We start from the raw sequence: 23,130 nt of genomic DNA on the forward strand, positions 1-23,130 counted from the left end.
AGTAGGTCTTTACGCAAAAACTGCCACCTCGGTGCAGTTGCACACTTGCTTCTCTGGGACACAGGGTTGAGATTTTATCCTCTAATGGGGGAGGGATAAGAGCCCTGTAGCTACTACTCAAACATTTCCAGCCCTCCGTGCTTTCTCGGGTATTAAGAAAACAGGGGAAAAAAAGAAAAAGAAGAAATCCTTTGCTAATAAAGGCTTCTATGCTCTGGATCTGGTGCCCAGTGAGGGGGCCTTGACGGGCGGCCACAACCCGCCCGGCTCCGGGTGCCGCCAGAGTCGGGGGGAAGCCGGCAAGGAAGGCAGAGCACCTGCGAACAGAAAGAAACGCACATGCACAGGGGCGGGGGCCGGTAGGGGGGGCCTTCACCGTGTTAACAGCAAGCTGCAGGGTATAAAGCAATAAAACTGCCACGTCTACCTGCTGGCTTTGAGGACCTTACAAACAAGCTCGGCGCGCAGCCCGGGTGTACCGTGCACACACCAGGGGAGGGAGGAGAAGACCTTCTCTTTCTCTGACTTTCCCTTCTCCACCGCAGTCCCCGACAGATGCACACCCTACACACATCTCCCCCTCACCCAGCCCACCTTTCATTTTCCTTGGAGCTTTTTTGTTGTTGTTTTAATTCATTGCCGATTTGTAAACGCGTGGATCGGGTTACGGGTTCGCGTGTTAAAGCGAACCTCTTGTTAAAAGGAGGGGAACAAGGCACGCCACTTAAAAATGAATTCAGAGTTACTGAACCGGCTCCCAGGACTCCAAAAGTTAAGCGCAGCAGGCTAGGAAAGGGAGGGGGAGAGGCGACTAAACGCTGCTGCCCTGAGAACCTTGGAAAACTCTCGGGCAGCCAGTTTCAGGTCATCTGATAAGATGGAGGAAGGAAGGAAGGAAGGAAAGAAAGAAAGAAAAAGAAAAAGACAAGCTAGTCTAGCCCTGCCTTGAGACCCGGGGCTGGGAGCTGGGAAAATCAATTAGCATAAGCCGCTATCGGTCCGCGCAATGAGTTGGAGCTGCGGGTCTGCAGTCATCTTTTCTGAAGTTACCGGACGAACGGCACCACTAAATTCTCCGTTTCTCAGGTCCCTTGGGTCACCCATCCTATGGAGTTCAAGCGAGGAGGGTGCAAAGAAGGCTCGCGTAGTTTTCCCAAAGGCAGACCTACAATAGTCCCCACAACCTCTAGACACGTTGGCCCGGAGTTGTTAGATTGTATGTTTCTTGGTGTGGCCAAAGGCTTGGGGCTTAGATCTATTCGCAGACTAAAAGCTGGCGCCGAGCCCATAGGGGTCTGCATGCCTTGCCCACCCAGTCCCGGTCCACTGGCACTGCCGACTCCCGGAGTCTCCCCGAGGTCCCAGGACCCTGACCCAGGCACCACCCAGCCTGCCCTCCTCGGCGCCCGATCCCCAGTCCAGCTCTCCTACCTGGTGGCCGGGCCTGAGAGGCATGCTCGGGCTCTGCTGACTCTGCTCAGTCTGGAGATTAGAGGGAGAGAGGCTAGATCCGCAGCCCTGGGCTGCTCCGAACTTAATGTCTTTCCCCAGTCCATCTTTGAAAGAGAAGTGGTTCTACCACCTGGATGTGCGGATATAAATCCCCTTGCAAATAATAAATGGATTAATAATAACAAGGTATGAAGTTCTTTTTATAGAAAAAAAGGAGAGAATTGAAACTAAATGCGGCAGTTAGACAACCATTTTGATAAGAGGATAATTGAGGCGACACTGGTGTATAATTAGAGGATAATTTATGCTATATCCACTTTTATTCCACCTCCCAAAATAAACCCAGTCCATAATCATTACAGGCAAATTGTTCTGAATTTTATAGCAGCAATTTGAACAAAGTACTGCAGTTAATCATGGGAGATTTTTGTGTATTCCTGATTAGAACTCTAATTGCCTCCTTCCAGAAAGTAAAAATAACTGTAAAACGACTCTATTTTTATCATTAACAATGTTGACAATAAAATAAAATCAATTGGAATTGTAATCGAGAGACAAATTTAGGACGAAGGCACTTTTACTTGGGTAGTTTATATTGTAATCAAGATTTGCCAAACCACTAACCGCATGTATCATTTGCATATATTTGAAAGCATTACAGTAGCTTCTGTTTTCAATAGGAAAAAATGCATTACTGTCAGTCCTCCAACGACGTGCTTTCAGAAGAAGCTGCTGCGTTCTGAGGGGAAAAAAAAAGATTTCTCCCCCTTTTTTGTTCACTATATAGGAAATACAGCCTGAAACAGCAAGAACCTCGCCAGAACAGTGTTTAATTTTTCTTCTTCTTTACCCCCTCACCCCACTCCACCCATGGGGTCGGTACCAGGTGTGGGGCTTTTCTTCCCTTTGTGGTTTCAATAAAGTACGTCTAGAAAAATCCACGGTGACAGGGCGCTCCCGCGGGACTGCAGGGGGACTGGGGGCGGGGTGGGGGTAGGTCAAGGGAGGGACCCCTGCTTTAAATGCAGAGGGCACTGCTTCGGAACACAGGCAGCCTGCTAGGGTGCGAAGGGACTGCGAGAGAGCAGCCCTCTGCCAGGCAGTTCCAAGGCTGCGGTATTGGGAACTGAGGCTCCGGGTTTGGGGGTGCGAGCTGCGGCGGGAGGCGTCGGCGACCGGCCGGGCGGAGGCAACTCCCTCCTCGGAGGCAACTCCCTCCTCGGAGGCCCCGTGCACGGAGCCGCGCGGCCCCCGGCTGCAGCTCGGGGCAGGGATTGGAGTTGCCGAAGGTAGGCGAAGAACTCGGTGAGCGGCGCACACACCAGTGGAAGCCGTGCGCCTGTGACGTCAGGGGGCGACTGACCAATGGGGAGGCGCTGCCCTTTGGAGACAAACCATTCGACTCGTGGCGTCTGCATCAAGTCTGAAAGCAGACGCGCAACTTTCGCAGAATCCACCTTAAAATCTCTGCCTTAAACTGCACCAGCCCCCAAAAAATCCAAGGGGGGAAAAGAAGGGGGGGAGAGCAGAGTCCCCCCTCCCCCCTCTCCTCTCCCATCCCTCCCCCTTCCTCCTCCCTTTGAGTTAACAAGGCCCCGCTCACTATATCTCTTTATATTAAAAATATATATATTAGAGAAGAGCGAGGGAGAGGGAGAACCACCTCCGCCCCCTCTTTTTTTTAAAAAAAATTTTTTAATTTTTTTTTTTTTTTTTTTTGCAAGGATCCCAAGAGCTAAGGTGGCTGCAGAGGGGAGAGCGGCGCGAGCCAAGTGGGGGAGGGTGGAGGAAACCCGGGAGAAGGCTTTCTCCAGCCCCCAAAGTTTTGATGATGACCATGACTACGATGGCTGACGGCTTGGAAGGCCAGGACTCGTCCAAATCCGCCTTCATGGAGTTCGGGCAACAACAGCAGCAGCAGCAACAGCAGCAGCAGCAGCAGCAACAGCAACCGCCGCCGCCGCCGCCGCCGCCGCACTCTCAGCAGAGCTCCCCGGCCATGGCAGGCGCGCACTACCCTCTGCACTGCCTGCACTCGGCGGCGGCGGCGGCGGCGGCGGCCGGCTCGCACCACCACCACCACCAGCACCACCACCACGGCTCGCCCTACGCGTCGGGCGGCGGCAACTCCTACAACCACCGCTCGCTCGCCGCCTACCCCTACATGAGCCACTCGCAGCACAGCCCTTACCTCCAGTCCTACCACAACAGCAGCGCGGCCGCCCAGACGCGAGGGGACGACACAGGTGAGAGGCCGCTGGGGCAGCTCGCTTCTCCCGCCTCCCGGCTGCCCCCCACCCCGCCCGCGCGCCCCGCTCACTTCCTCAATGCCCAGGCCTCCGCCGGCCCCCTCCCCCAGGCGGCCCGGCGCGCCCCCGGCCAGGCCTGGTGCGCGCCCGCTTGCCTGGCGCCTGCCTGCCGGCCTCGCAGGGCCGGGCCCCTTCGCGCCGCCCCGGACCCTAGGCTTCCCTGCGGCTCGACCCGCCTCGCTCCCTCGTCTCCGGCGCGTCGCTCGGGCCGCGCCTCCGACTCGGCGCAGGCTTCGCTCGACCAACTGGCCCGCACTGCGCTCTCCAGCCCGCAGGGTCTGTGCGCCCTTTTGCCTCTCTCCTCCCCTCCGGGTTTTGACCCACGTTTGGCAGGACTGGGGACATTTCTAGGCTAGAACTGGGGAGCGTGTTTTGCTCTCCCACTTAGTCCGGGCAGCCGGTGGCCTACTTTGCGTGGAGCGCTGGTGCGCTTCGGTGACCCGGGGGGAAGCTGGCATGGCCTCCGGCTCTGGTTAAGCTGGTGACAATTGGGCTCTCTCCCGCGGACTTTGAGATGTCTCCCACCCCTACTTCTTACGGGGCCCTCTCCCTTGGGTTTGTGATAGCTGCTGGCTACTCCTTTGTTCGTGGAAGTGAAGCCCAGGGCTCAGCACTCGTGGGGGACAAAGTTGCCGCGTGAGGCTCAACCCGCTCCGGTGCTGATCTGAGCCTCTGGTAGTGTTTTGTTTGGGTTTTGGTCCCTCTCGGCAGACTCATTTTCGAACACACCGAGGTATCTTGATGCACCCGGCTTCGAGCTAGTGACATCAAGCCAACTGGCCGCAAAATCACTAGGGTGCAAGCACACCTGAAGGCACTGTAAAGCCAGACCGAGGGGGCCCTGCTCCTCGGCGGAGAGAGCAGCCGCCCCGCGGCGCCGCGCATCCCGGAGAGCGGCCGGCGCCGCCTCCGCTGCGGCGGAGCTAGGCTGTTTGCCCCTCGGCCCAGGGCGCTCCCTTCACCCAACCACCGCACGTTATTTTAGAGCCAGAGTCAGGGTCTGAAAGTAGCTTTTGCAGCCGCCGGGATTACCCGGGCACTGGGAACCCAGAGAGGTCAGGATGGCTTGGGGACGCTTCGAGGAAACTGTTCATGGCTTTGAAGAGTCTCGGCACAGGCCAGGCCAAGCTCGGGGAGACTGCAGCAGTAGCCTCACGAGTGATCACTCCTCTGAATCCTTTGCTTGCAGATCAACAAAAAACCACAGTGATTGAAAATGGGGAAATCAGGTTCAATGGCAAAGGGAAAAAGATTCGGAAGCCTCGGACCATTTACTCCAGCCTGCAGCTCCAGGCTTTAAACCATCGCTTTCAGCAGACTCAGTACCTGGCGCTTCCCGAGAGAGCTGAACTGGCAGCTTCCTTAGGACTGACACAAACACAGGTAATTCCAGAGAAGCCCTGAAATGCTGACCCTCACTTGCAGATCGGGCAGGGAGCTCATCAGGAGGAATTCTTGGCCTAGTCAACCAAAGATGGAAGGAGCTTAATGACAAATGCCTTTGCTCCAGTTATGCACTTTTCTGGGACAACACACTTTGGAATAAATGACCTGGTATTGAATACTGGATTGGATTTGCACATCCTCCCCCGCCCTCCCACCCTCAGCGACCCCACCCCAGCCTAGTTCCTTTGGTGGTCAAACTCGTTATTTAATCAAGTCCTATTCCAGTAGAGCAACACAAAAGAGAGCAAACAAGTAGGAGAAAGAGAAAAAGATATTCAGACCAGGCGGGCAGTATAAGACCCATGTTTCTTAAGGATCCTTTTGTGGGCCCTGGGACTTTAAGAGGATTATAACTCATTGACATTGAAAGAATTATGAAGTGAAAAGGATGGGTTAGCCAGACATGCACAGGTTCCAATAGGATTTGGTAAAGTGACCAAGGTGAAAACTGTTCATCCTAGGATGGGTGAGGTGAGTCTTTCTGAAAATTGTCCTCAGTTCAGTTGGTTAAATCATCCTGGTTGACTGGCTGGTGCAGGCTAAGGAATCTGGATCACAGAATTTGGGCATAATGGCAGAGCCGGAGATCAAAGAGGAATGTGCCCAAATTATAGCAGATGAAGCCTCGGTTAAGTACAGTTGCTGAAGTTCTCCGGTCTTACTAATTTGAAAGACACATGGGGCATTTTAGACTTCACAGGAAGAGGTTTTAGGTAGGTATATTAGGACCCTTGTCAGAGAGCCAGGCTGCAGACACCTGAGGTTTTTGTCCCTGTCGATTAACTTGGCTGCATGGGGTGGTAGGCCTCATCTGAAATGGATCTCTTCAGCAAGGGGACATCAGGTCTCTGAGACCCTGGCTGGGGACTGATTGTGTGCTGAGACTGAGACTGACTGTCTCAGCACAGATGCTCCTTAAGCTCTTTCTTTTCAATTCAGCCTGCTTTCTCTCACCATGATGCCACTGGAAATCTTTGGGGTTTGAGATGAAGGGGTTCCTGCTATTCAGTAACTTGTACTCCTTTTGGAAAAGCAGATTCCTAAGGCTAAGTAATTTTAAAGGTAAATGAAGCTGTACCATAGAAGGTCCTTCTTCACATAAAGTAGATCTGGGATGTTAGCTTGGATACGCTCCTATCCTAGACTCCTGGTTTGCATTTAATATTCAGGAGCCCTTTGACTTTTAGTGCCTGCTCTAACAATCATGACCACAATTTGACTAAACAACATACCAAGTAGGGAATGAATGAGGCACAGTCACTCATTGCTGCAGGATTATGTCAGAAGAAAGGTGCTCCATGTACAGTGGGTGGCATATGCAGTGTATGCCTATGTATGTATATTCAACGCGTTTGGGTTTTAAACTGCTCTCAGTCGTTTGCTCAGGGCACATCCAGACTATTAGAGGAAGTGCATCCAGTTAGCTTCAATCTGAAAAATTCACCGTGTAAAAATCCTCCTTTAGAGTTTGAACCTGGCTATCTCCTTGGCCTTTATTCTAGTTTTATTCTTATGCTGTTGTTTCAAACCTAGGCTTCTATCTAACTGAGAAGTTACAATGACTTTAGGTATCCCGACAAGATACCAAGTAAACCAAGTAAACGGCGGGCGGGTAGGGTGGGGTGGGGTGAAGTGGCGGGGAGAGGGGAGCGGCTAGAAAGAAGTGGAGGAAGGCGGGGTCTTGAGGGCTTCGCGTTGGCGGGTTGTCTTTTTTTCTTTTTTCACTGTAGGCACCGGTTCAATGTTTTTCGGGCCTAATGATCGCTGCTGCGTTTCTTTCTAGGTGAAGATATGGTTTCAGAACAAACGCTCTAAGTTTAAGAAACTGCTGAAGCAGGGCAGTAACCCGCACGAGAGCGACCCTCTCCCGGGCTCCGCGGCCCTGTCGCCGCGCTCGCCGGCGCTCCCTCCGGTGTGGGACGTTTCCGCCTCGGCCAAGGGCGTCAGTATGCCCCCCAACAGCTACATGCCCGGTTACTCGCATTGGTACTCCTCTCCACACCAGGACACGATGCAGAGACCACAGATGATGTGAGTTATCCAAGGGCAAAAGATACCCTAGGGCGACGTCTGAACAAGGCAAGGAGGATCCGGGACCTGTTTGCATCTGCCAAACCGAGCCGAAGGAGCAGGCTCGGGAGAACTCTTACGTGTGGCCAGACTGGGCGCTTGTTCCCTTCTCTCTCCTCTCCCATCCCCTTGGTCTCTCTCTCTCATACTCTGCCTTTTTCTTTTTTTGCCTCCCTCCTTCCCGCTTTTCTTTTTAAAATTCCTTTCTCCACCTGCCTTTTCCCTTGAGCAGCCTCAGTAATTGATTTTGAATCTTAGAGAGAGAGAAGGAGAAACAGAGAGAGAGAGACTGGTTTCTAAGCCAGTGCTCCTGAAGCCTCTCACTGTAAGGATATTTTCCCTCACCCCTTGGGATCCAGGCTCTGAGCCTCTTTTTCTCTTTGGGAGTATCCATCAAAACAACTTTTTAAAGCAGACATTTTCCCCCACCAGAAGAATCTGTGCAAACATGGCAGCGTTTTTACTTGTTTAATGAGCTTAAGACATTACATGATGAAAAAGAAGCAGTTTGGACTCCTGCATTTTTATTTACAATCCCAGACTGACAAAAAAAAAAAAAAAAAGAAAGAAAGAAAGAACAGAAAAGAAAAAGAAACCCTAACAGCCCTTCTCTAAAGAAAAAGGAAAAATCGGCTGTAAGATTAGAACATTGCCACGAAAGGAATGCTGCATGTTTTATCAAAATGCAATGAGCAAGAATGATGATTTAAACAAAACAAAACCACTTTCCCTCCACCCTGTCCCCAAACCCTGAACTGCAATCAGGAAAGACAGAGGAAACAACCAAAATCACCATTCTATTGCTTTGATATCTTTACTAGGTGAATTGGTGGCATTCACTAAGCTAATAGGGACATTTATATCAAGAAACATTTCTGTATATATTGTTGAATTTTAGTTGTACATATACTTTGTATGTTTTTGTCTTCTTTCATATATGGAGTAAAAGCCAAAATGCTGAGAGTGTCCGGTCTATTTCTCTTTGTGTGTCTCTGTCTTACCACCCCCTTTCCCTCCCCCCAGTATATTTTCTATCACTCTTAAAAGAATTCCTATTTCCTAATATGGGAAACCCTATGTATAAACATCAAGTGCCTGCAAAGATATCGGTTTGCAGCACTAACCTTTGTCTTAAGTACTTTAACCGTAGATGTTTTCTCAACTTCCTTTATATATTCTATTTTATTATAATTTCTACACATTTATCTATTTTTAAGAATCATTAGAATGATCTAACCCCAGGTTAACCTCTAGACAGCCAGTAGTTTCCAGTGCTGAAACTGAGTATTCTCCTTTCCCTTTCCTCAGCCAAAATAATACAGCTGTATTTGTCTTTGTTTGGAAGCAGCTTTTTGTTTTTTTTTTTTTAAACAAAAAAAGGAAAGAATCAGAGGGAAAAAAACAGAAACTAAATGCACAATTATGACTATTTCACATTTACAACCCTTTGCAAGCTAACTAGATAGGAAAACACACAATCCTGGATGAAATACATCCTTCTTTCTGATCTTGTAGAAAGCACAGAAATAATGAAAATGAAAAGTCCTTTCGTCATGCAAGCAGGAAGCCCCATACTGCGAGAATTAATGGCTACAGACCTGGGCATCCTTCAAATTATGAACCTTGAAACCACTGAGCCATTTATCAGAAGTCAATAGAGATACTCAGAGTGCTCCATATAATGACAGCGACATACAGTCGTGCAAAAGGACAGTCACTATAATTAGACACAAAGCAAAGACTACTTACCAATATACCCGTTCCTTTTTTTGTTGAGCAACTTCCACGCTCAGTCAGTCTTCAGAATGGTTTAAAACCGATCAGTCTTGTCATTTTCTAGCATTCGTATTGTTACATTAGGAAAAATGTTTTCTTTTCTTTTTTCCCCCTTCCTACTGTGAAACTTTGGGTTCGTAGCTCCCCAGGATCAATTCTGAACAAAGCCTCCAGCTGCAGTGCCATCCAATTTGAAGCAGACATTGGGGACAATTTAAGGTTTTTATCCACAAGAAGGTTTTTTTCCATTCTCTTAAATGCAGCCATAATTAGAGTAATTTTTCATGTAGCCCGCTGATTACAGCGTTTTTACCGTCAAAGATAATTACCTGTAATTTTCTTCCACTTTTAATACTAAAAAGCCATCTTTATTTAGATTCAGGAACAGGAAAGGCGAAACAAAAGAGGGAAATTATTCTGTTATTCATACACAAATTGCAGAGACGTAGGACCTAAAATTGAAAATTAACCAAAATTATAATGCTGAAAAGAATGGAAGAGGCTGCAGAAGTACAGCTGGTAGTGGGGCTTTGCTGAATTATTCAAATTACGTTAGAGAAAGCTACCATACATCGAAACCAACACTGATTTTTCTTAAAAAAATCACCAGACACACGCCAAACCACTGAGAGTGCATGTAATTCTGAAACCCAGAAAATGCATCAACACATTGGAGATGTTACCATGATGCTCCAGTGTGGATCTTTCTATCTCTTAATACAAGTTTAATTAAACAGGACGTTCTATCAAGGGGTCCTCCCAGGAAGTGGCATTGGAAATGGGCTTCCTCTAGGTCCTCTGAACAGCAAGGGTTAATAATTTTCGCTCTTTAGAAGGTATTGACCCCCATAGTAAACTGATCCCCCAGAGAGGGATTGGTAGGAGGGGCGTGGGTGAAGTCTCAGCGTCTACTACGCCTCCCCACGTTGGAACTTCCCAGAGTTCGAGTTCTAGAGCCTCGTTCTGACAATATTTTTCAAGTTAAAAGAAAGGAACGAGAGTGGCGAAGAGTGAGAGTGAAGGGGAGAAGTTTCTTCTCGGTGCCAATAAGCATCTCATTTATTTTTTTGACATAATTTAGCACAAGCGTCCCTCCAGAGAAAGGCCTTTCTGTTTCTGTGCTGAGGTGAGAGAAACAAAAATTTCTCAGGCTCCCACCCGTAAACTCTCTAGCTGCTTCCAGAGTCTACAGGGTCAGGAAACAGCGTCATCTATAGATAGAACTGCACCGCGTCTGCGAGAGTCTTCCTTGGCTTGTCCCTAAATCAAACGGGTTCCCTGGCTCCACAGCTCGACTCTGCATCTCAGCCAATCGGGCTTCCAATCCCAAGGTCTCGGCCTTGGGGCCTCTCAGGCCACAGCTCTACGGTCAGCATCCCACGCCTTCCCCCCTCCCCCGCCCCCAGCTTAAGGCAAAGACACTGTAAAGCAGCCCTAAAGTGGTTTTGGAGGCCAGTTATTCCGAAACTTTCTCCCCAATATAGGAAGGCGTCAAAGGGACTATAAAGTCAGAAAGATTCAGACTACACCTGCCCGTTGCTAATGTCCGCATACCTGTGATGCTAAAGGGACATTTGTCCCTAGCGAGCTCTGTTTGCAGAAGCAAGGCCCCCAATCTTAAAACCATCACCACGTGTAAGACTTCCATGGATTTGTCTAGGACTAGTTTTGAGTAACAATGTTTCAAAGTATATTTCAGCTTGGAATCTCCAGCAGACTTCCCTTCATACCTTACAGAAACCTGGTGTATGTCCCAGTTTCCAGTCACAAGCTGCACCAAATATCAACAGCACAGAAAGCAAAAAAAGACAGATCGACTTCTTAAGGATCCCATTCTCACCCAAATCATTGTAACTCACCAGAACCACAACCCTTTTACTGTTAAAGTAGAATAAAAGGTCAGAAATGAAAACCATCTCTAGAGCAAAGTTGCAGTCCATAACAAATTACAACAGCAATACATACAGCTTTGTGTGAGAATAGAAATATGAGCTGTGTCTTGTAGTATGCAAGAAATAAAAACTTACCCCCAGTGAATCTCTCTTAAGCAATGATCAGGGTCTAGAAATCTATACTGAACAGAAGCAGAGGAGAATATTTTTCTGAGTCTCAGAGCAGAAGCTCTTTCTCTATATTCTTGGTTGAGTGAGCACATCCAGGTGTGAAATTGTTTGCACACCCCAGCACCTCTTATATTGCCAGCAAAATTAGCTGTTATTACTGTCACTGTTTAGTGATGGTTAGCGTGATACAAAAAAAAAAAAAAAAAAAAAAACTGCTGTAATCAAGACCTGGCGCATCTTTGCAAATTACAGATAATTGTAAACGTCCAGATTATGATAATAGCATCCTAATCCAGCCTGCAATATAATTATTACAGAGTGTTACATCTGAAACTGTCCAGTAGGGCTAATTCAGCCATTATTTAGACCCTATTTTTGTACTGCAAATGGGTTGCTGAGTTGAAAATGTACGATTGTAATTTCACAGGGCACTCAATGAGTAATGGTATAGGAAGAGGAAAATACAAAAGTGAAATGTGAACAGTAGCGATCAAATCAAACCCTGAAGGACAAAAGACTGTTTGATTCATATGGAAAAAGAAGAGTGGGAATTAAGAAAATAGCAAATCAGTAGTCTGAAGCATTACGTGTCCAAATCTTCAATATGTGGAGGGCTGATGTGTTTGCAAGGGCTTCTACATCTGCTGCTGCCTGGTGTCTGAAATAATTTTTTTCTTTTTTTTTTTTAAACCTGTCTTCCCCCTCACCCCTTCTCTCTCCTAAAGCATTATCATCCTTTAAAAAAAAAAAAAAAAGTGCCCCTCCCCCAAGCAAAGAACATTTGTCAGTTTCATCATTGTTTCCACCAAGGCAGACTCAGAAAGTGCCTGTCACTTGTTTATGAACATTTTCTTAAATGAATTTTCAATCTCTCCTGTCATCAGAGCAAAATGCCCTGGGTGTTTGTAAGTGTTCCTGAGCTTCATCTCCATTCTCTTTCACTGAGAACAAGTCATTGAGAGTCCTAAAGGATATTAGCAGAAAATGTATTAATTGCTGCTAATTAAATAAAGCCGGATGGGAAGCCCTCTTCTCTACTCACCTTGGCTGGCTATTGGCTTTAATCCTACCATTAACTTTTATTAATTAACCCACCCCTTCTCATGTCAACCAGTCCAGCTGCTTCTTTTCCTACCAGTCACTGATGTATTTCTTTTTGTATTCCAGAAAGTCTGGTGTTTTTGATAAAGAACTGGCCCTGCCCCCAGATATGCTTGTTAAAGAGCAAGGTCAGTATCCTTAAACTGGAGGGACAGAGGAGAGAGGGAGTTAGAGAATTATAGCAAGAGAGTCTGGAGAGACACTGGAGCACTGTGCTGGTTCCATACTTAAAGCAGACTCTGGGTTCCAGCTGCTGCCTTCTGGAAGGTAAACCCTGCCCAGGCTGAAATTTCTGGTTCCTGGTGGGGATGTCCTGATCAGGGAGACCTAAATCTGGTACACTCCCAGTAGCTTATTTTTCCCACCATGAGAACTGAGAATTTCCTGGGCATCTTTTCCAGCCTCTAGGACAATGTGTGATGATTCTCCTCCCACCACCTAGCAAACCCTGGAGCTACCCAGCCAGGGCCACCCTGCGGGGTGGCAAGCAGGCTTTCTTAGCTCCTGTGAATTTAAGGGCAATAATGAAATGTCCCCTGTTTAGTGACCCCTGCTTACAGATGAAAGTTGAGTCCATATCCTGCCTCTTGCCCCGCCCTCTTCTCCCACCTTGCAAATGGCAAAGGGCAGAAATAGTCCTTGAATGACAACGAGCTTCCAGGGGCAGATTTCTGTCTTCTCGCCTTTGCAAGAAAAAAAAAAACAAAAACCTTTAAAATAAATCATAGCTTGGACTGTTTACCGCCTTTCACCTTCACCTACTTCATATATATATATATACATATACATATACACACTAGACTGTGCGTGGTGGAGGTTTGACAGAGAATCCTTACTGAAACTTAGAGGGTGTGTGTGTGTGTGTGTGTGTGTGTGTGTGTAGAATGATGTTTTGAAGCCACTTTTTTCCCCTTCCTGTGGCGAAAGGTCGTAATGTGTGGTATTTCACCATTTTATATAAATCTTGGTTTAGGATGTGGAACAGACTCAATAATACGTGCGCTTTTGGCAGAGACTCCTTCGGGTCCCCGTAAAGCAGAAGTAAATACGAAGTCCCAGGGAACAAAAGAGCAAAGACACTTAATTGCTGCAAATCAGGACTCTCTTCTCTTTTAAAGAGAGACTCATGTAAATTCCCTCGGTTCCTATCTTTATGGTTAGAGCTCGACCTATAAAACAAGTTATTACATTACAGCCGACAACCCTGAATGATTGAAAGGTAAGTCTCCCCCCGCCCCTCCGCGGTCGACATTACGTGTACTTTCTGCCCTGTACCACCCGGAAACCTAAAGCTTGTCAGATGCAAAAGAAAAAGGATGGGGCGGGGGTGGGAGACCGGACTGCGTAGAAAAATATTTAGCCAATCCCACATGTGCTACCGCTATTGGGGCTGTTTTCGAGGCCCAGAGTTCGCTGTGACTCTGAAAAAACCACGTACAGTGTGCAACACTCGCAGGCAACCTGGGAGAGCGCGGAGGGCGGGAGCAAGCCGCAGCGCCCCCTCCCCAACCTCCCCCGAGGCTGAAGCCTCCGCCCAGCTGCTGTGAGAGGGGGTGCTTCTGGGCGGAGGAGAGGGGTGACCGCAGGCGGATCCGCCGGCGTGGCGCGCTTCCCAGAGGTGCCGGAGGGCGTCTGCCCTCAGGGCGTGCCTCAGGGGAGGGCTGGAGCGCTCCGGGTTGGAGAGATCCCAGTGGCCAGGGGGAGGCGCGCCATCCCGGGGTTGCGGGATGGGGCGGGGAGGGGGTGGTGGTTGGGTAGCCCTAAAGGTCCCTCTCTTCGAATAAAAGAAGCGCTGGGGAGGGGGCAGGAGAGGGTCAAGGGGCAGGGTTCCAGGAGACGTCCCTCGCGCTTCGGGCTGGAGAGCTCCGGAGACCGAATGGTGTCAAGGCCAGAGGAAGCTGCAGGGCGCGCTGCGAGGAGGCGAGCGCCGCCCGGCCTTGGCGCGCTGTGGGCGACTCCCAGGACGGCGCGGCCAGGACGCCGCGAGCCGTGGGGCGTCCGGTGGGATCAAAGAAGCCAAAGGAGGCCAGCCGGCGCGTCTGGGATTGTGGGATAAGGGGCGGGAGAGAGAGGATTGGCATGGGCGGGGAGAGCCTAGCCTGGCCTGGCCTGGCCTGCGTGTCGTCGGAAGGGGGTGTGTGCGTGTTTTGGTGTGCAGGTCAACACGCTCCTGCCCGAGGCCGAGACCTGGGTGGATCCGAGTGTGGGTGGACGGGCTCTCGGGTGGGTGCCCCACCGGGAGCGAGAGCGAGCGAGCGAGATCAAGGGCAACGAGGTCTGCGGGTTCCTGTGTGTGTGTGTCTCAGGCCCTGTGGCTCAGCACTGGAGCCGCCTGGCACCCACAGGAATGCGGCTTCTCTCAGCTCCCCCGGCCGCCCCCTGTTCCACAAGGAGGTGGCCGCCAGGAAAAAGGGGGGGAAAGGGGCAGAAATCCGCCTAGCCCAACACGAGCCTCAAACAAAGGCCAATTTATATCACCTTTTACAGGAGGGCCCGGGAGGAGGACAGGGCACCAAAGAGCCATACGGGCGTGCCAGCAGCATGCCCTCGGCCTCCTGGGCTTTGTGAGGAGGTCTGCGGATGGAGACAGGGGCTTGGGAGTACAGGGGCGCGGTGAAGAAGCCCAAGGGAAAGAAAATGAAATCTGGGGGTGAGCTTGACATCTCGGGAGCAGTAGACTGACAGCTAGGCAAGTGGAGATCGGAAGGGGCAGGCAGAGGTCAGGATAGAGGGGTCGGGCATTCGGGGACCATGCCGGCGGGGAGTGGTACACGTTTACATTAGATATAGGAATAAACAATGGAGGGAAGAAGGGAGGGTGGGAGGAAGGCGAACATCACACGGATATTTTTAGTCTTTGCTGAGGATCTGTTATTTTTATATCCTTGGGCGCAGGACTGCAGGGAGTTAAATTCCCCAGGGAGAATCCCCGCGGTGCCAGGGAAAACCCGCTGCAGACTGGTTTGCCAGAATATTTTTGTCCACGACTCCTAGACCAAGTTTAAAAAAAAAAAAACAAAAAAAAAAACCGCGCGAGAGAAGAGGCCATTGCGAGTGGAAGAAGTGAGGTTAGCACAAGGGAAGGAATCCTGAAACCAAGTCTGTCCGCGCCGCGCTCCGCCCGCCCGCATCGCAACGAGGCTCCGATGTCCTTAACGACAAGCAGTGTCAGGGCTGGGGGTGGCGGGGTGGTCAGGAAAGAAGAGCTTCCCTCTTCTTTCCGGGAAGAGTCCGAACTCGCCCTTGCCTCTGCTTGACCACGACGGACGAGGGGGGGTGTGGTAGTGAAGGAATCCCCTTTTCAAAGCCAGGAAAGAAGGGGAGATGATGGGGACGCCTGGAGAAATATCTGCCCTCTCCGCGTGTAGAAAAGTAAAGAGTGTGCTCCAGGCACATTCTTGCCTCCCTCAGGCCACCAGCGGGTCCGCCCCCTCCAACCTTCCCGAGCACGCACATTGGGGCGGCGAGGGGAGCCCGCACTGGGGGAAGTTGGCACTCGGCAACCGCGGGCGCGGGATTTCTCCCAGCCGGATCCGCCAGATATAAAACGCTGGCTTTTCGGTGTAATGGAAACTCCGGAAAGTCTTACAAGCCAAGAATGAAAAGCAGGAAACGGAGCCCTCTACCTTTCCCCCTCATCCTCCTATTCTCTGCCAGTGCAGAAAACAAAGAAACAAAGTGGGCTCCGCACGGCTTTCCCCCAGGCGCGTCACCACCCGGACCTTCTTCCGAGAAAGACGAGCTGGAGGGTATCAAAGGCGGAGGCAACTTCGAAAAGGGAACCACTTTGGGGGTGGGCGAGGAGGGGTGGTGGTCCACAGCCCTGGCCACGGTCCACGAGCCGCCTTGGAGCCAGGCAGGGTGTCCCTACAAGACACGCAAACCTTCAAACGCCCCTCTAGGCCTTTCCAAACTGGCAGGTTAGAAAGGCAAGGGGAAGAGAAGGAAGGAGACGAGCAGAGGAAAGAGAGAGAAAGAGGCGAAAGAACACACAGGTAAATTCCCCTCAGGGCACACAGCGTGCCTTTTCAGGTCTAGTCTCCCAGCCCTGGAAAAACCTTCTCAGAAATCCTCAGATGACAGGATGTAATTTTTTACGTTCTAATCTCCACTCCCCACCCCCAAGAAGACTCTTTTGTCAAATTTATTACTGCTGACTTCCTAGCTGTAAAATATAACTCCTGCATCTTGTAATTTCCAACAAATGATTTCCCTTAGTGTCCCAAGGAAACAGAATCAGGCGGACTAAGGGACAGTCAGAAAGACACCTAGAGTTCTGGCCTGAGAGCGAAACTCTAGACCCGAGCCGTAGCTCTCTCTGGTCACACTGCTGACGTCCATGTGCAGAGGTGCGGGGAGAAGGACGGGACAGAGGCCAGGGTTGCTGCAAGTCCATCCTCTCCGCCCCGGAGAAGACTTCACAAAAGAGAAATCCCTGCAAACAGGTTCAACTTCCCACCTATTGGAACCTGCTTTGCCACTGTTTTATGTAAAAGCAAAGCAGGGAGAGCTCCTTCCTGAAAAAACCAGAGTGGTAAAGAGGATGAAGGAAATAAACTTATGTTTGGAGTATTATCTCACATGAAGTGAAATCAACATGGGACCACAATGCTTTCCTTCCTTTCCTCCACCTCACAATTCCCTTTCCTGGCGGAAAGAAGCTCCCCCTTCCCCAACCCTCCCCCCCCGCCCCCATCACCACCTCCCCGCCCCCGCCACATGCCCTGCTTGGCCTACTGATTTAGGTACATCATTGTTTTCAAGTCCTGTGATTCTTTCCTCTTGTGAAAGAACTCAGATAAATTTATAATCATACATTAGGGAGTCTAAGGCACTACCATTTGCCACACTGCAAAGATTTCAGATTAAAAAAAAAAAAGTAATAGGAGGGGAATTTTCTTTTTCTTTTTTTCATTTTCTCATCTCTGGAAGCTCCCTTTGAAGGGAGTGTAATTTGTCTAATTGCTCTGGCAATACACTGAGGCTGATGGAGGTGGTGGTGGTGGGGGTAGGCTCCACCATAATTGCTTTGAGCTTAGAATTCAGAGTGGTTATTGAGGGATTTCTGCTTCTTTCTTACTCATACACAGACAGGGAGGGCTGTATTTAGGTTTCAGCATTACTTTCTACCTGAAACAATTTGGGGTTAAACTTAAAATTATCTAAACGTTTTTGTGGTTAGGCAAAAAATCACCTAAATATATATTATATGGCAGTACTCTAAACAGGCCACATATGTATATAGACATATAAAGTACAGCATCCAACATACGCACATCTACGGTTCTGTATGCATGCATCCCCGTGTGCTGTTTTCCTTTTTGCCTTGTTGTATCTCTACAGTTTGACTTCCTTTAATAGCCTGCACAAAATGTCACTAGCCCATTGTAAGGGGGGCAAATGGAGTATCTTTTAGAAACATTTTGCTTTCATGGTCGAAATAATTTTATTTATCCAGAATATACAGCTTAATTCTTCTATCTACACTTATTTACATGGTTAAAATAACATTGAAAAAAGTCTTTTGAAAAGTTGAGGTCATAGATTTCAAGGCACCATTGATAGTGTCCACAGTTGCGCAAAAATGTTCGTCTGTAAAAAAAGGGGGGACGGGGTCCTTTGAAATGCAATAACTTACATGCAAAAAAAAAAAGCTTTACACATGAAATTTTTTTTGTTTCCGTTTTTCCAAACTTTCCCATATGAATTCCTTTTTTTTTTTTTTTTTAAAAAGGTTGATTTTCGAAAACAGCGAAAACACAGTAGTCCCAAAAAAGAGCAAAAGAAAGCGGCAGGTCTAATAAAGTGTCCCGGAGGCCAGCGCCAGCGGGTGCTGTAAGGAGCCGGGCGGCGGCAGGTGGGAATTGATTGAGCTGGCTGCGCTCGGATACCAGGAAGCCGAGTTCTCCAGGTAGCTGGACGCGGGGGACTGGTTGGAGGTCGGAGGGTGGGCATGAGGGTGGTGGCTGAGCGAGCGGGACGAGCCCTGGGGCTCCCACACCGCTGGAGACTGGGGCGAGTTACACGCCATAGGGTCGCTGGAGCTGGGGCTATGCTCCGGGGGCATCTCCCCGTTTTTCATGATCTTCTTGATCTTGGATCTTTTGTTCTGAAACCAGATTTTCACCTGGGTGGGGGGGAACAAAGGCACACGTTACCGGGACGCTCAGGTGCTTGCCCGCGCGCCTCCCCCAGGGCGGCGACCTGAGGCTTAACTCGGCCCCCAGGAGGCCGGACACTGGCGTCCCCCCGCAGCTGGCGGCCTATGGTGAAGGGGCTGGACCCGGGGGCACAGCCTGGATCATGGGCCCCAGAGGGGCCGCCGCTGGGGCAGGACCCCCGGGCTTCGGTCTTTGGTTGGGGCCGGGGGCGGGGGCGCGAGTGTCCGCGCCGGCGAGCGCGCACGTGTAACACAGCGCGGGAAGCACGCAACGCGGCGCCACGAAAGTCTCCAAAACAACCGCCTGAGCGCAGTGCGCCAGGGGCGCGTCCGCGCGAGGTGGGAGGGGGACCAAGGAGTGGTCTCCCCGCTGCCCGACCGCCTCCTTTAACTCTCACTCCCGCTCGGCTTTGAGGACATTCTTTATTTTTCCGTAGGCCCCCGTAGGGTTGCGGTGGGAGTGAAGGGGACCATCCAGGGCGGACTTCTCCGAGCCACAGCGCCCCCCACCTCGGACCGGCCGCAGGCGCAGGGCGTGACCCTCAGCTTCCGGCCGCAGGCGCGCGGCCTGAGACCCCCGCTGCTCTGCATTGTGCGGAGCACTAGACAGTTTCTTAAGGCTGCGAGGGTGTCCTCGAGACAACCCTCCCCTTGCTTCCAATCTAGGGAAGTGGCCCCTCAGCCCCTGTAGAGTCGAAGGGCGGGGGACTGCTTCTGGGGATGAACGACGTCTCGCTGCCGTCCCCACCACTCCCGGCGACGGCACCCGGCCTGACTTCTAGAGGGGAGGGCGCGGGGTCAGTGTCTGTCTGTGAGTTTCTCGCGTGCCCTGATGAGTCGGCTCCAGCCCGCCGGGGCCGAACCGCGCGGTCCAGCCAGACTTGCAGCCCACCGGGGCTCTGGCCCAGGCCGCGGCCGGATTTACCTGTGTTTGCGTCAGTCCCAGCGAGGCGGCCAGCTCGGCGCGTTCGGGCAGGGCGAGGTACTGAGTCTTCTGAAACCTTCTCTGTAACGCGGCCAGCTGAAAGCTGGAATAAATAGTCCTGGGTTTACGAACTTTCTTTGGTTTGCCGTTCACCATCCTCACCTCGGGCTCGGCCACTTCTTTCTCTAAATAATCAAAACAGACCCGGTTAGAACTCGTTGGCAGACAATGGCCCTTTTGCAGAACTTGCGAATACAGTCCTTGAAATTCTTACCACGCAGCCTTCACTCTCTTTTCCCCATATCACCACCTTTACTTCACGGGACACCCCCACCCCCCGGCCCCTCATCATGGAAAAGGCCAGGTAGCCTGATTAATTTCCTTCTCTGTTTATTCAGGTTCTCCTGGGTTTTTGCAGAGCGTCTGGCACAGCAGAACTCCCTTCTCGGCGTCCGGGATTTAGCCCTTGCAGAGGTTCTTGCTTCACCCGGATTCGTTTTCAGTCCCACCCTGTGTTCACCGACGGCTCTGGGGTGAGTTCTGGACCCGTCTCTCCCGGGGATTCAAGCGAGGAAGCCCGGGCTGTGGTCCCCCTTATGTCAGTGTCTGTTCGGGCGGCCGCAGAGGCCGGACGCATGGGCAGGGAAGACGCTAACCGAGGTCTCCAAAGTTCAAAGACCCACAAGCAAACTGCTCCTTCCATTCAGAGGCAAGCGGTCCGAGCCGCCGCAGACAGAGGGTCGATTATGCAGCCCCCATAATCTCCCTGCAGATCTGCGAGGGCACAGATGTGTCTGGTTTCTTTTACAAATAGACTTAATAAGTTCTTGGCCAAAAGGAAAAAAAAAATCTTTCATGTATGCACGAAGCACTGAGCCACTGAAAGGAACGAAGACACCCCACTTCTCCTCCCCCTGCCCCCATCCACCCACCCACCCACCCCGGCAATCTTTTAAAGTTTATCAAGAGTTACAATTTGAAAAAGAATCTGCGGTGGGGTGTTTTCGTAGTAAAGGGGCGGCAGATCAGGACGAATTTAGCAGACTTGGTAGTATAGACCGGGGGGCCGGGGGCGGGGAGCGGAGACTCTCCGAACGCGTGTTTTCCAAACGTGCCCTGGGGCCACAAGTCCCCTTTCACAAAAGTACCTTCTTATCAAAAGTGCCCATCTCTGAAAGGGGCGGAGACCCTCTCCTTGCGGTGTGCGTGCGTGTGTGTGTGTGTGTGTGTGTGCGAGTGTGTGTGCGCGCGCGCGCCGAGCTCCTGGGAGAGGAAGGGTGGAGGACGAGGACTGTGGTCTCCATTCTGCCAGAGCAGGGGATGCTAATATTAGCAGGATTATTAATGTACTGGTGGGAAGAGATCAAACCTGACCAGCAAAACCTCTCCAAGGAGACCTCATACCTTTCTTACCGCCCAAACTCACTAACCCTCAAACTCTCCAACTAAGTTTCAAGGCATATGAAAAAGGAGATGGGAAGGAGAAACAAATTTTAGGCACCCAATGGAGAAAAAAAAAATATTGCTGCAATAACGTGACCCTTCAGCAAACCTCCTCCACCTTTAAATGGCTTTTTGTTTTTGGAAATGCCTTGGATAAACCGCAAGGCTCTCGGCGCGCTCTTCCTCTGGCGGGCTAGGGCTCGCGGGCCCCCACCCTGCCCCGTGTGCTCCGGGCACCCATACCACGCTGGCTCGCAGCTGCTCCCATACTGTTCCCCACGGAGTCTTTGAGGCAGCCGTGCATCCCGATTCCCACCGACCGAGCTCGCCTACCCCCCAGCCCAAATCCAACAAATAGCCTTCTCCCTACCCCCTTTCCAGTTTAGCTGGCTTCCTGACCGGGCAAGCTGAGAATCCAGCGACTGAGCGGTCGCCTGAAGGGACCGAAGAGGAGAGACGCTGATCCGAACACCCCCCGCAGGCTGCTTCTGCTAAGAATCTCTAAAATGCTGGCCCGGGAATCTCTCTCGTTTGTAAACCCGGCCCCCACTCCCTTCCGCCGAGTGCTCCCCCATTGCAGTGGATGGCGCGGCTCCCCCATGTCCTACCGCATCTCCCTCTCCACGAATCCTGACTCCCACCCCCACTCCCGGTACCTGGCTGGCTGGTGGCGCTCGGAACGCGGTTGTAGGCGCCGCCGTACTGGTGGTAGGGGCTGGCGTAGCTGTAGTCGGCGTAAGCTTTGGCGGGGTAGCTGCCGGCGGAGCCGTTCACGCCGTGGTACTGGTACTGGTAAGGGTTGAGCGCCTTGCCATAGGAAGCCGAGGTAGGAGAGCAGTAGCCGTGCGGGGCTCCCCCTGGGGCGCTGTAGTAGTCGGAATCGGTAGCCGACGACTCGGGCAAAGTTGGCGATTCCTGAGACGGGTGGTGCATAGCTGCGGCCGTCTGGAACGGGGCTTGGAAGTCGCCGGATCGGATGCTGGGGACCCTTCTGTCAAACACTCCTGTCATCGCTCGCTGGCGGCGGCGGCCCGAATTGGCTGTGGGGCTGCTCTGGTCTAAGCTGACATGGCTGTAGGAGCGAGGGAGGAGGAGGAAGAGGAGGAGGAGGAGAGGCGGCGGCGGCGGCGGCGAGGAGGAGGCTGGGAGTCGCGGAGGCTCTGTCTCCGTCAGGCTGACTGCTGGCTGAAGCGCAGCACAGCCTTGGTTAAATCCTTAATTGCGCGCTTACGCACAGCGGGGTGGATCGGGTTCCATTGGCCAGGGCCTCCGGAGCAGCAGCAACACCCTAACTCGTCCAACTAGTTTTAGCACAACAAAGCATTGCTTAAAAAAAAAAAAAAAAAAAAAAGAGGGAGAAAAAAAATGAAGGGGTGGGGGGAAGACACACAGAGAGAGAGACAGAGTTGTTGCTTTTTGGGGGAAGGAGGGGTGTCTCAGGCAATCTGTTTTCAGTGAATTCTAGAGACGACGCAGAAGCCCCAGCACCCAGCTCTGTACTGTCTGGAGACAATGTGTTCCAATGAGCAGCCTCAGAAAGTGCACATGTTTTGGGATGAGGTCGACCACTGTCTCTCCTTGCTTCTCAGCTGCACCAGGGGTGAATGTGGAATTGAACACTGAAGAGTGAAGTGGGGGGAGTGGGGATGTGGGACAAAGGCAAAAAGAAACTGATGAGAACAATATTTTTAGTGGGGTACTGGGAGCTAAGTTGTAACTTACATGTGTTGAAAATTTGCGATTTGGGGAAAGACAGACAAATCTAGAGCAAGCACTTCCTTTGCTGGAGATGAATTTTATTTCTGAGAGGGTGAGACAAGGGTACTTGAGAATGCACAATAAATGGCAGGAAGAGTTCCTGCAATCCCCGGTGCCCACAGTGACTTTAAAAATCACTGCCTTAAGCACAAATACCTTAATGACTCGCAGATTGCTGGTCCCCAAAAGGTGCAGGCAGCCCCACATTTTGTTCAGTATTCTAGTCTATTTGGATGCTATTTAAATAGAGGATCTATAATTCTGTGTTCAGTGGCCAAAGACTCCTGCAAAAGTGAACGGTGTACTTATGACCTGTCCTCAGGGACTTAATGGGAACCCCTAGAACACTGGGAAGTAGAGATAAAAGCTCTTTAGGGAAGTTGGGTGAAGCTCATGAATTTCCCTCTTCCCGGCTCCATGGAGGTAGAACCAAGGGCCTGCCTTTTCCTTCCCCAGGTCTGGGTTCCTGTACCCTCAGTTCCTTTATTTCCTGCCTCGAAACCATCTTAGCTCATATGCAAAAAGAGAAGAGGCTAAGAAATCAGACCCTTGGTGTCTGGGATGCAGAGTTTGCTTTTCATGACATGTCATTCTTGCTCTAGCAGTGATCTAGCTGGGAGATTAGAA

The 23,130-nt window shown here is 51.0% G+C and overlaps 2 protein-coding genes and 1 long non-coding RNA gene across 3 annotated transcripts in view; 1 reads left to right on the forward strand and 2 right to left on the reverse strand.

The window, feature by feature from the left end:
* Positions 1–2,271, reverse strand: part of LOC133245858 (uncharacterized) — a 170,218-nt gene extending 167,947 nt beyond the window's left edge. Inside the window, exon 1 of the long non-coding RNA XR_009735790.1 lies at positions 1,432–2,271. This is a non-coding gene — a long non-coding RNA (uncharacterized LOC133245858). The remainder of the gene's footprint in view (positions 1–1,431) is intronic.
* A 488-nt stretch (positions 2,272–2,759) lies between these two features.
* Positions 2,760–8,238, forward strand: DLX6 (distal-less homeobox 6). Its single transcript, XM_061413507.1, has 3 exons — positions 2,760–3,698; positions 4,951–5,144; positions 6,991–8,238. The coding sequence occupies exons 1-3, from the start codon at positions 3,281–3,283 to the stop codon at positions 7,240–7,242; spliced, it is 864 nt and encodes a 287-aa protein (XP_061269491.1). The 5' UTR covers positions 2,760–3,280; the 3' UTR covers positions 7,243–8,238.
* Positions 8,239–17,638: 9,400 nt separating this feature from the next.
* On the reverse strand, positions 17,639–21,937 carry DLX5 (distal-less homeobox 5). Its single transcript, XM_061413508.1, has 3 exons — positions 21,402–21,937; positions 19,303–19,487; positions 17,639–18,344 (listed from the first exon to the last, which is right to left on the reverse strand). Exons 1-3 carry the CDS (start codon positions 21,754–21,756, stop codon positions 18,015–18,017), a joined length of 870 nt encoding a protein of 289 aa, XP_061269492.1. The 5' UTR covers positions 21,757–21,937; the 3' UTR covers positions 17,639–18,014.
* Positions 21,938–23,130: the final 1,193 nt, after the last annotated feature.

The sequence above is a fragment of the Bos javanicus genome, chromosome 4, assembly GCF_032452875.1.
Source record: "Bos javanicus breed banteng chromosome 4, ARS-OSU_banteng_1.0, whole genome shotgun sequence".
NCBI lineage: Eukaryota > Metazoa > Chordata > Mammalia > Artiodactyla > Bovidae > Bos > Bos javanicus.

What these genes read in the sequence shown, in the direction of transcription:
- DLX6 (XM_061413507.1), top strand. Translation starts at nt 3,281, where the DNA reads ATGATGACCATGACTACGATGGCTGACGGCTTGGAAGGCCAGGACTCG. An exon ending in GACGCGAGGGGACGACACAG is followed by an intron (nt 3,699 to 4,950) that starts GTGAGAGGCCGC and finishes CTTTGCTTGCAG; the next exon opens with ATCAACAAAAAACCACAGTG. An exon ending in TAGGACTGACACAAACACAG is followed by an intron (nt 5,145 to 6,990) that starts GTAATTCCAGAG and finishes GTTTCTTTCTAG; the next exon opens with GTGAAGATATGGTTTCAGAA.
- DLX5 (XM_061413508.1), bottom strand. Translation starts at nt 21,756, where the DNA reads ATGACAGGAGTGTTTGACAGAAGGGTCCCCAGCATCCGATCCGGCGAC. An exon ending in GAGCGCCACCAGCCAGCCAG is followed by an intron (nt 19,488 to 21,401) that starts GTACCGGGAGTG and finishes TTGATTATTTAG; the next exon opens with AGAAAGAAGTGGCCGAGCCC. An exon ending in TGGGACTGACGCAAACACAG is followed by an intron (nt 18,345 to 19,302) that starts GTAAATCCGGCC and finishes CCCCCCACCCAG; the next exon opens with GTGAAAATCTGGTTTCAGAA.